The sequence below is a fragment of the Myodes glareolus genome, chromosome 5, assembly GCF_982192425.1.
Source record: "Myodes glareolus chromosome 5, mMyoGla1.1, whole genome shotgun sequence".
Classification (NCBI taxonomy): Eukaryota; Metazoa; Chordata; class Mammalia; order Rodentia; family Cricetidae; genus Myodes; species Myodes glareolus.
This window is the reverse complement of record NC_142030.1, coordinates 70,864,994-70,877,190: the sequence shown is the minus strand read 5'-3', so window position 1 is coordinate 70,877,190 and position 12,197 is coordinate 70,864,994. Positions and strand designations below refer to the sequence as shown.

General features: G+C 44.0%; 2 protein-coding genes across 2 annotated transcripts in view; both read left to right on the top strand.

Moving 5' to 3' along the window:
* The first annotated feature begins 723 nt into the window (after window positions 1–723).
* The window catches only part of Shcbp1l (SHC binding and spindle associated 1 like), a 31,797-nt gene continuing 20,323 nt past the window's right edge, over window positions 724–12,197 (top strand). The window contains exons 1-3 of the mRNA XM_048431083.3: window positions 724–1,100; window positions 3,912–4,061; window positions 11,300–11,514. Coding sequence (XP_048287040.3) covers window positions 738–1,100; window positions 3,912–4,061; window positions 11,300–11,514 — 728 coding nt within the window. The 5' untranslated portion in view covers window positions 724–737. The remainder of the gene's footprint in view (window positions 1,101–3,911; window positions 4,062–11,299; window positions 11,515–12,197) is intronic.
* Window positions 10,169–10,540, top strand: LOC125398294 (PCNA-associated factor). Its single transcript, XM_048431085.3, has one exon. The coding sequence runs from the start codon at window positions 10,169–10,171 to the stop codon at window positions 10,502–10,504; it is 336 nt and encodes a 111-aa protein (XP_048287042.3). The 3' UTR covers window positions 10,505–10,540.

Genomic DNA, 12,197 nt, shown 5'->3' with positions numbered 1-12,197 from the left:
AGTGTAAACAGACAGTACTCCAACTGCTTCGATGGACGTTCAGTCTCAAACACCAGGAGCTGGGGTTCTGTTGTTTTCAAAAGCCTTGAGCAGTCTTTAGGAAAACACTCACAGCTTGCACACACTGCTGCCGCTGGAAATCCATGCTCACAATAAGGGTTACAGAAGTGTTAAACTCCCATCAAGGAGAATTCTGAGTAGCTCTACGGCTAATTTGTCCTTTTGGCGTAACCACAGCTTGACCAAAAGTGAGCAATTTACTTACGATATGAAGGAACGCTTACAGTGGGATCCGAGCGGGAAGTTGACCCCAGGTGGCTACATCTATCCCCAGAGTTTTCTCTGGTAATAACCAGCCAGCTTCCCAGCATAAATATGTTTTCTTGGACTGGGGATATGGTTCAGTTGGTAGAGTGCTTGCCTTGCATGCACTGAACTGTGGGGTGGAAAAGCCAGTGATCCCAGCACTTGGGAGGTAGAGGCAGGAGGATCATAAGTTCAAGATCATCCTTAGCTACACATAGGCAGTTGAAGCCAGGCTGGCCCTGAAATGTTTCAGGACCTAAGAAACCGTCCGCCTGTGTTCTGGGGTTCCCAAGAAGCAATGGGCGGAGTCAGAGCCAGGGCACCGCCCCTGCGCCTGCCCTCTGCTCCCGCCTGCGCGCGAGCCCGCGCCGCACTCACACTGGCTTGCGCGGTCCCGCGCGGGGAAGGCTTCTAACGGCTGCGGCGCGGACATGGAGTCGGACCCCACGACCTCCGAGCCCGAGGCCGCGATCGGGAGCGTCAGACCGCCAGAGGAGCAGGCCGACCCAGCTACCCCGGGAGACTTGGCGTCCGCGGTGGCTAAGGGCCTCGCGTCCCCGGTGCGCTCCGTGGTGGCCTCCCCGCGCCCTGTGAAGGGCAAGGCGGCGCGGCGGCGGCTCCAGCTCCCACCGGTCTCTCAGGCCGAGGCTGGCGACGAGGAGCCCGTGTTCGCGATAGCCGAGGACCAGGAGGAGGCGCAGCCCCTGCCACCCCTCTGCGCATCCCCCATGAGGGGCATGTGGCGCAGCGAGAAAGTGGCTCTGTACTGCGACCAGGTGCTGCAGGGCTCGAAGGTGCGAAGCCGCAGAGGGACAGCCAGCTCTAGGGAGGCCGGGTCCCTCCCACAGCGGGACAGAAACAGGCTCTCGGATTCAAGGGGTACAGAATGGCCACCTTGACCACCTTAGACCAGACCCTCAGCTCCCGCCCCAGAGGAGTTGACTAGACTGTCATACAAAATTGTCGGTTAAAATGACACCTCCTAAGCTGGAGCATACATCTTAATGTTCACACACCCTCGTGCCCACACATCTTATTGTTCACACCCAGTTTGTTTGTTTTCCGAGACAGTTTTTCTGTGTACAATCCTGGCTGCCCTAGAACTCACTCTGTAGACCAGGCTGGCCTCGAACTGAAAGTCACCGGCCTCTGCCTCCCAAATGGTGTTAAAGGCGTGTGTCACCACCGCCTGACAAAGAGTTTTTAATCTCATTTTATACTATTAGGTAGCAGTAGCAGTTTGGGCCCGAACTTAAAGCTGAGATTACACTGGAATTCTAAATATGGGAGCTCATTGGTTAAGAACAGTTGCTGGTCTTGCAGAGGACTCGAGTTTGGGTCCCAGAACCGACAAGGTACCTCATAGTCATCCTTAACTCCACTTCAAGGGATCCCAGATCCTCTCCTGACCTTCCCAGGCATCAGGCACACACGGTGGTGTGCATACACACATACCCATAAAATAAAATCAAGCGTATGATGTAATAAAAATGATGGCTCCCAGTCCACGAGCCACAATGTAGACAGGTGTTTTGTATGGAAGACACCTGTTAACGCCAAACAGACTAGCATATGTTTTTTAAAGGGTATAGCAGAATTTGTGTACAAGTCTACTCATTGCAGCGGTGGTTATGTAAACATAGTGTAGTGACTCGTGGCTTTGTTTCTTTTATCTTTTTTTTTTTCCTGAGCTCTTCTTACTCTGTAGCTCTGGTTGTCCTAGAACTTACTAAGTAGACCAGGCTGACCCAGGACTCACAAAGATCACCTGCCCCTGCCTCCCAGATGGAGGCACGTACCTGCAATCCCAGTACTCTGGAAACTGGAGCCTAAGATCAGGAGTCTAAGGTCAGCCTAGGTTACATAGTGAGATAAGAGTAACAGGAATCAGTGGTAGGGCTTGAATGAAGGACTGAATGTGAGTCCCGGTATGACACATACCCCCTGCTTTTATCGACAAAGTTCCAGCACTCTCAAGAGACAGGAAGGAGAGAGGGAGAGAGGGAGGGAGGGAGGGAGGGAGAGAGGGAGGAAGGGAGCAGTAAAGAACTACGGTGAGGCAGGCATAGTAACACACCCCTGTAATCCCAGCACTTAGGACGCTGAGGCAGGAGGATTGCCCGGTGTTTGAGGCTAGTGTGGACTATGCAGCATCCTATCTCAAACAAACAAAAGTAACCACAGAGCATGTCCATGGTGTCATGCAGTGGGAGATTATGCAGTTGTAAATGCATGTTTTCAAGAACCACAGCCTAGCTTATGCTCTAATTAGGTTAAAAAGCAAACAAGCCCTGGAGGCAGACATGACGGTGGGTGGGTGGACAGACACAGATGAAGGAGGCGTAGCTAGAGGCCAGCAGTGCACACCTCTGTCAGGTTAGAGCTGATTTAAATTGCTGTCTTTGCATTTCCTATTTTCCCCCCTTTTGATTTTGGAGAGTCTCACTAAGTAGTCTTGACTATCTGAAACTCACTAAGTGATACAGTCTAGCTTTCAACTAGTGGTGACCCTCCTGCCTCTGTCTCCTGCATGCTGGGAATCCAGATGTGTTCACCATATCACACATGTGTTTTTTTGTGTGTGTTTCTGATGATGTTTGCAGATCTTAGAGACCCAAGAAAATTTTAATTTAAAAGCATCATTACTGTAAAACTCAAACTGCATAAGTGACCTATTTTTTTATCAGATATTGAGGATTGGAGGCCAGGTCTGCCAAAAATAAGTGGAAAATATTTATATAAATTTTTCTGTCATTGATTATGGCCTAACTTATTTCAAAATAGTTTCGGTTACTTGCCCTTTAACTAGCTGACTTTAAATTTAAAAATCAAATGAGCAAATATTTACTGAGTATTTAACACACTCACTTGTTTTATAAAACAGAGTGTGATTTAGAGTTTTGATTGCTGGATTTTTTTTTTGTTCAGTATTTTTTTAGAGCCAGCCTCATGCAGTCTTGGCTGGCCTTGAACCCCTGTCCTTCTGCATCCACCTGCTACGTGTTGGGATCACAGGCATGACTCCTGGTGTGTTTTAAATAGGCAGTGCCATTTTTTAAGGTAAAGCATTCCTACAGGTTTTTAGTTGCTGTTGTGCTCCCAAAGATCACAGTCCTCCTGTGCATTGGGTGAATAAACTCCCTAAGACATCGTGTGTGCTGAGTGGGTAAATCGCTCCATTTTTTGTGTTTATGACAGTTTGTGAAATATAGTTTGTTTTTTAAAAATATCTATGAATTTTCTAGGTTTTTCACTGTTTAATGTTATATTGGTTATAATTTCAAATAAAAATATTTCTTATAACCTTCCATATATTTGTTGATGTAAAAGACATTCATTTAAAATTTTTTATTATCAGTGTGTGTGCACTGTATGTGTAAGCATGTGTGTGGCTGTGTGTGTGTGGCTGCGTGTATGTCATACATGTGTCACAACACACATGTGGAGATTGGGACAGCTGGTAGGAATCACCTCTCTCCCTCCACCTGTATGTGGGTTCAGGGAATTGAACTTAGATCTCAGGCTTGCTCTGCAGGTGTTCTCCCCTCAGCGTTGTCTCTCCAGCCTTGCATTTCTCTATACAGCTGTGTCTTCTCTTTTGTTAGGCAGAGGATGCAGATGAAGCTATGAGTAAGTACCTGTCAGAAAAGCTGAGACTGAAGGACAAGTGGCTTGGAGTCTGGAAGAGTAACCCCGAGTTATTCTTTGAGAAGTATGAAGAGGCCTCCATCCCTTTCGTTGGCATACTAGTCGAGGTAAATTTTGCTTGCTTTGCTCTTTGAATGAAATTAGCAGCCCCTTGTATGATGAAAATATGACTTTATTGATCTGGAACTCTAACACTCATACAAATATTAAGCAGATGAGCATGTGGAAGAAGAGGAAGATGTACACTAGCATGCATTTGCTTAGGGGCAACTAATACTGAAATAGGATCTGCTAACATGGAACAATAATTATTAACCCAATCGCAATCCCCAAATACAGTAAAATAGCAGAACTGTATTTCTTGCCAGGCATGAAATCCCTGTACTAGGGAGGCAGAGGCAGGCCATAAGGGATCAGCGTGGTCTACATAGAGAGAGCCAGGACACAGAGAGAACCTATCTCAAAACAAATAAACAAAACAACAACAGATATATTTCTTGAAGAATCAGTGTTTGGCTTTCACAAATGGTCTATTACATCCTTTTATTTATGTGAATTATATACTTCGGTTCAGATGAGGAAAGAGAATTAGGTCAGAAAACTGTTGTCAAACTTTGAGCTTTTTCAGTGTAACTGACTTCTAGGCCATCACCTGAGCTTCAGATTCGCTAGGTCGATAGGCTGGCACATTTGACTTCCTTAAAGATAATTATCCTTGTATAGAAATTAATATTAACATTATACTCATTATTGATGCTCCAAGAGTTTTGTTTGTTTGGTTGGTTTTTCAAGACAGGGTTTCTCTTTGTAGCCCTGGCTGTCCTGGAACTCACTCTGTAGACCAGACTGGCCTCAAACTCACAGAGATCCACCTGCCTCTGCCTGCCGAGTGCTGGGATTAAAAGTGTGTACCACCACCCAGTTTCTTTTTTACATTTTTAAAGTTTTGTATGTGTGTGAACACTCATAAATGTATGTATACCACTGTTCGTGTGTCGAGGTCCAAAGGCAACCTTTAGAAGTCGGTTCTTTCCTTCCACTGCAGGTCCTGGGGCTCAAGCCCAGAGAGTTAAGCTCATTGGCAAGCCCCTCAACCTGCTGAGGCGTTTTGCCTACCTAGATAGATATTTCAAATATGTTGTTATGGTCACAAGAAAGACCTTGAGACTTATCACATCACATATTACTTGAAAGCAATTAAGACACATGCTGTGTGGAAAGGTGAATCACTGGCAGCTTTTCGGCCAGTCTCCAGTAATAGAGAGTGGAGGAGCATTAGAGTCTTGGGATAATTAAATTTTCAAAAATACTTCAGTGGTTTTGGAGATGATATGTAAGTATAGTTTAGTTTTTTTGAGAATTTCTCTGTGTATCCCTGGCTGTCCTAGAACTCGCTCTGTGGACCAGGCTGGCCTCAAACTCACAGAGATTCACCTACCTCTGCCTCCCAAATGCTGGGATTAAAGACTTATACCACAACAGCCTGGTTAGTTTGGGAGATATTTCTATCTACAGATTTTGAGCAGTTCTTGCCTGAATCTTTAATGTTGGATAAAGTAAATGGGCCCTATCATTGGTAGTAAAATGTGGGTATGTTTTTTAGTAGTATAATTTGGGGCTTTTTCTAATCAAGTCTTATGTGGAAATGTCACATAACATAGGCACACAATACACTACTGAAAGGAGGGGTAGGCTCCCCTCCCAGCAAAGCCTATGAGAGCCCCATACTCCAGCCAACTTCCCAGTACTGCTAAGGTTCTGTGGAAATGTGCACTACATGGACAGGGCCCTCCTAATTGTTCACATTTGTCTATTTATTTTTGTGTGTCTGTTTGCATACATGCACAAGTCAGACAACAACTTGTGAGAGTCTGTTTTGTTCTTCCCCTGTGTGGGTCGCAGGCTTGGGAGAAAGCGTGCTTACCTTCTAAGCATCTCACCAGCCCTACATTAGCTTCTCAAAAGTCCTACCGAGGTCTAAGGTTTTACATGAAATACAATATGTTCATTATTTAGTCTTTTCTTTCTTTTTTTATTTTTTGTTTGTTTGTTTGTTTGTTCTGAGACAGGGTTTCTCTGTGTAACAGCCCTGACTGTCCTGGAACTTGCTTTGTAGACCAGTCTGGCCTGGAACTCACAGAGATCCACCTGCCTCTGCCTGCCAAGTGCTGGGATTAAAGGTATGTGCCACCACTGCCTGGCCTGTCTTTTCTTCCTCTCTCTCTCTCTCTCTCTCTCTCTCTCTCTCTCTCTCTCTCCCTCCCTCCCTCCCTCCCTCCCCCCTTTCTTTTTAGACAGTGTCTCACTGTGTAGCCCTGGCTGACCAGGAACTGCAAATATAGACCAGGCTGGCATTGAACTCATAGAGATCCACCTGACCCCTGACTCCTGAGTGTAGGATTAAAGGTGTGTACTACCATATCTCTTTCTTTCTTATTCTGAAAATATTAATATTGCAAATTATATTACTGTCAGGTGCTCTGTGTTGCATGGGCTGTTCAAGGAGAGTCACTCCAGAATGCTAATTTTAGGCTCCCTAGCAGCAAGGAGGAACAGTTTCTGTGACTTGAACAGAAAGCATATTTGTTGATTGTGTACAAAGGTCGCGTTTGGGGTACACCAAGTCCCTTATACAAAAGCCCCTTTGATCTGTTCTATATGTTCCCTGGAGGAAATCAACACATCCCACAACCTTTAGTATCCAGTAATTCAAGACCTCTAAGTGTGCCTGGATAGGTTTGTGACCAAAGCTACACAACAGACGGAAACCTCCTCAGAAAAACAGCTCTATAAATAGAAAACAATCAGTGTTCTCTACTATGATTTCTTCAAGGTCTAGGTACCTTCATCAAACACTAATACATTCTACTGTTGCCCTAGATACAGTAAGAAACGACTATTACATTCTTTTTTTTTAATTTTCTATATTTATATTTTTTCTTCTTTTTTATTGATTTTTATTGAGCTCTACATTTTTCTCTGACTGTTATATTCTAATGTTTACAATAGATACAATGACTCTACTAGATTTCCAGTAAATATTACTTTAGAATATTTTATTTGTGACAAGGTCTTTCCCTATTGCTCTAGCCTGTCTTAAACTCAATATACAAACTCTCTCTCTCTCTCTCTCTCTATATATATATATATATATATGTGTGTGTGTGTGTGTGTGTGTGTGTGTGTGTGTGTGTGTATTCAATTATACTGGTGCTCCTGCCCCTGGTTTCTGAGTGATGGAATTCCAGGCACACAAGACACACACAAACACACCCAGCTACTTTAGACACATCTAGGAGCTGCTAGCCCCCTTTTAAATAAAGACAGGGCCAGGCGGTGGTGGCACACACCTTTAATCCCGCACTTGGGAGGCAAAGGCAGGCAGATCTTGATGAGTTTGAGGTTAATCTGTTCTACAAACCAAGTTCTAGGACAGGTAGGACTGTTAGAGAAACCCTGTCTCGAAAAACCAAAAATAAACAAACAAGCAAAGACAAGTTTCCATTCAGTAGCCCAGGATGGCCAGGAACTCACTATGTAGCCAAGACAAGTCTCAAATTTATAGCAATCCTCCTGCCTCAGCTCTCAAGTTCTGGGATTATAGATATGAACCATCAAGCCTAGCATGCTAATGTCCCTTAAGTGCTAATGTCCTCTGTACATCAGAGGGCCGGGTGGAATGGGAGAACAAAGAAAAGGTAGAATCACATATGGACTGAGTCTAGTTATTTAAAACATGGCAGTTGACCAAGTGAGACTCCGTCTTGTGACCTCAGGCTGTTGTCTCCCGCTGCTGTTTGAATCTTCCTGAAGTCAAGTCTCAGCAGTGCGGCATAGTGCATTTTGTTCTGCAGTCACAAGAATTTATTCCTATGGATCCCAACTGTCATTCTTCCTAGAAACATATGATGGGTGTGTGTGTGAAGGGGGGCACATGCATACTAGGGACTGTGCCCCAGAGATTCACAAGTTTTAGACAAACACTGTACTACTGAGTTACACCTCAATTCTCTTATTTTTATGTTTCTGCCACAACAAATGACCACAAGTTTGTATATTAAGTGTGTTAAATTACAGATCTCGTAGCTCAGTAGATCAGAAGTGTGTGCCTTGTGCCTAACAGAACTGACAGTGAAGCGCAGGCTGAACTGCTGACTTTTCTGGAAGCAGGGATGGAGGGTGGGGATCTGTTTCTGTGCCTTTTCTGACTTCATTGTCTGGCTTCCGCATTATCTGGCTTGTGGCATTTCCCTTCGTCCTCAGTTGAACAAGAAATATCTCTCTGACTTTGCATCACCATGGACCTCTTCAGGCTGGAGAGGTTGCTCCTCTCTTAAGGGACCCGTGAGACAGACATGAACCGGCTAGGCCATCCAAAATAACCTTTCCTTTCTGTCCTCCAGTGTAATCTGTCTGCAAGGCCAGTTTTGCTATGATGGCAAATTCACAGGTTTCAAAATCGGGGCCTGAGCATCTGTATGGGACATTGTTTTACCCACCAAGGTTGGACATTGAACAAAAGAACTTGGAAAAACAGTACTTGTGTTTCTTCCAGAGGACCCACATCAGACAGCTCATAATTGCTTCTAACTCCAGCTTTAGAGGGATCCAGCATTCCCATGGGCACCTGTACTCACATGTACATCCCCATACACTTAATTAAGTATAAAAAGACTTTATCTTTCAAGGTGGTGATGGTTTGAATGGAAATGCCCCCCCCCCCCAGGTTCATGTGTTTGAACACTTGGTCTCCAGTTGATGGCACGGTTTGGGGGAAGTTATGGAACCTCTGGAAGGTGGAGATGTTCTGGAGGAAGCACATCTCTGGACGTGCTTTGGGGGCTTAGAGCCTCATGCCAGGCCCAGTTCACTCGGCTTCCTGCATGTGATTGGAACTGTGGTTTCTTAGCTTCCTCATCCAGTGCCATATTGCCTTGCCTCTCCCACCTTTATGGACTCTCCCTCGAAAACTGGAAACTCAACTAAACTCTCCCTTCTCTAAGTTGCCTTGGCCATGGTGTTTTATCACAGCAGCAAGCAGAAGCTAATACAGATGCTCACTGTAACATTCAGGAAATTTGAAAATTGAGGAATTTGCAAGATGGCTCACAGGTCAAGGCAGCTGCTGTGCAAACCTCATCGCCTGAGTTCAAGCCTGAGAACCCAAGTAAAGTGGGAAGGGGAGAACCAACTCCACAAAGTCATGAAGCTAAGTTTATTCAGCCCAAGGACTTCTTAATGTCCTTTTGGTGTTTGAATGCCCTTTCTTTTATAAATAATATAATGTAAACAATATTTCTTAAACATACCTTTGTGGCAAAATATAAGAAATTTTTGTTTGTTTTTTGTTTGTTTGTTTGCTTGTTTTTGAGACAGGGTTTCCCTGTGTTGCTTTGGAGCCTGTCCTGGAACTAGTTCTGTAGACCAGGCTAGCCTCGAACTCACAAAGATTCGCCTGCCTCTGCCTCCCGAGTGCTGGATTAAAGGCATGTGCCACCACTGCCCAGCAAGAAAAAAATTTAATGTTGTTCTATGGAATCCAAAAGCCTAGTAACTCAAAATTAGAAAACTAATAAATAATGTGGGAGGAAACTGGGCCTGGTGGTGCACATCTTTAATCTTAGCACTCAAGAGGAAGAGCCAGGGGAATCTCTGTGAGTTCAAAGCCAGCCAGGGCCACGCAGTGAGACCCTGGATCAAAAACTGAAACAAACAAAAAATGCAGAAGGACACGTGTCTTAGGGTTTCTTTTGCTGTGATGAAGTACCTTGACCAAAAGCACCTTGGGAAGGAAAGGGTTGATCTGGCTCACACTTCCACAGCACAGTTCATCACCAAAGGCAGGCAGGACAGGAATCCAAGCAGGGTAGGAACTTGGAAGCAGGAGCTGATGCAGAGGCCGTGGAGGGGTGCTGCTTACTGGTTTGCTCCTCATGACTTGTTCAGCCTGCTGTATTATAGAATCCAGGACCACCAGCCCAGGGGTGGCACCACCTACAATGGACTGGGCCCTTCCCTAACAATTTCTAATTAAGAAAATGCCTTCACAGGCTTGCCTACGGCCTGATATTATGAACGCTTTTTCTCAACTGAGGCTCCCTCCTCAGATGATTAGCTTGTATCAAATTGATATAAAACAAGCCAGTGGGGTTCTTGTTCAGTTAAGACATCCACAGCTGGGGCATTGGTGTGAATTGTCTCTTCATGTGTGAACATGGTGCGGACCAAAGCAAACTACGTCCTGGGAACCTACAGAAAAGTGGTAGCTTCTCGAGCCCCCAGGAAGGTGCGTGGCTCCTCCACCTTTGTCACCAATTCTTCATCGTGTTCGATGAGAAAAACTGAAAATAAGTATGCAGGAGGGAATCCAGTTTGTGTGCGCCCAACTCCAAAGTGGCAAAAAGGCATTGGAGAATTCTTCAGGCTGTCTCCTAAAGATCCTGAAAAAGAGAACCAGGTTCCTGAGGAAGCAGGACACAGTGGCTTAGGAACATCAAAGAGAAAAGCATGTCCTTTGCAACCTGATCACCCAGATGATGAAAATGAATAGAACTTACTCATCTGAATAATGTCTTCAGTTTACTTAGATATTTAGGGATGTGAATTTGGGTAGATGTTTTTGTTTATTTGACTTGTTGACTACACATTCAGGTAGCCATTCAAAACAATTGGCTGTAAAAAGGGAGGATTTTTATAATTTGTAAATTATAATTGCATACTTGAATTTATAATGTAGTAAGATGCTTCTTTTACCTGTTAAGTTTCTGCTAAAATCAACATTGCATGATGTTCTAATCTACCGTCTTTGAGATTTGCTTAGATCTTTGTACTAATACCATATTATGGGCACTTCATTATTGAAATAGTGCCAAATTGTTATGGCTTGTTTGCTTTAAAAACTCAACTTAGTCTTTTTCACATTAAAAAAATCAGTATTAACTGAAAAAAATAAAATAAAAAAAATAAAACAAGCCAACACAACACATTCTCTTTGTGCAACTTTTAAAATTAATGCCTTTAAGGAGGTACTTGAAGCCAGGTGGTGGTGGCACACGCCTTTAATCCCAGCTCTGGGGAGGCAGAGGCAGACAATCTCTGTGAGTCTGAGGCCAGCCTGGTCTACAGAGTGAGTTCCAGGTCATCTAGGGCTACAGAGAGAAACCCTGTCTGGAAAAACAAAAACAAACCTGCTGGTATTTAGTGTTTATCCAGAATTATTCAGTATGTCGATTGCAAGAAAATTCCTAAGAATTTAGAAGCTACAACACTATGACCAGCTTATACATGAGAAATCCTGGTGGCTTCTGTACGTTTGCAGTTACCTCCTGTATGACATTTATCCTAGGTCACTTGTAAGCCGCGCCAGAACTTGTCATCTTGTTTCAAAGTGACGGTTTCTGTGGCTGAGCCCTTTTCTTCTAACATTGCAAACATCCCGAGGGACTTGGTGGACGAGGTTCTGGAGGAGCTGGAGTACAGCGCACCTCTCCTGGAAGTGTATCCAGTTGAAGGACAAGACGCACATGTCCATGACATTGCTCTGGCCTTGGAAGTTGTAAGGTAACAGGGCTTTCTTACTGATGGAGTTGAAAATTGTTTTTTTCTAGCAGCTCATTTCATACATAAGTTCTGTGCATATAAACACTTTTCTAATTTACTTGAGACTGATTAATTAAATTGACCTGTTCTTAATTAATATAACCAAATTGTATAAGTTGCATAATGAAAGATTTGCTCTGTTTTTATCTTGTACTTTATAACAATTGAGTTTGGAAAAGTTACAAGCCAGGTGTGGGACCACATGCCTTTAATCCCAGCAGTCAGGAGGTAGAGACAGGTGGAGCTCTGTGAGTTTGAGATCAGCTTGGTCTATATAATGAATTCCAGGTCATCCAGTGCTTCATAGTGAGACCCTGTCTCAAATAATTAACTTTTTAAAAAGGAGTTCTAGAAGCTAGGTGTAGTGACAGGCACCTGTGATCCCAGTTTTGGGGAGGTCGAGGCAGGAAGATTTGGAGTTTAAGGTCCTCATCAACTGCCCAGGAAGTTTAGGGTCAGCCTAATTTAAACAATGCCTTGTCTCAAAAAGAAAACAAATTATAGAAATGATTGATCACTACTATTCGTGTTTAAGCATCTGTTTTAGTCTCCTTTCCATTGTGATAAAACACTGACCCAAAGCAATTTAGAGGTTGAAAGGGTTTATTTGGCTGACACATCCAGGTCACAATCTAGCTCATAAG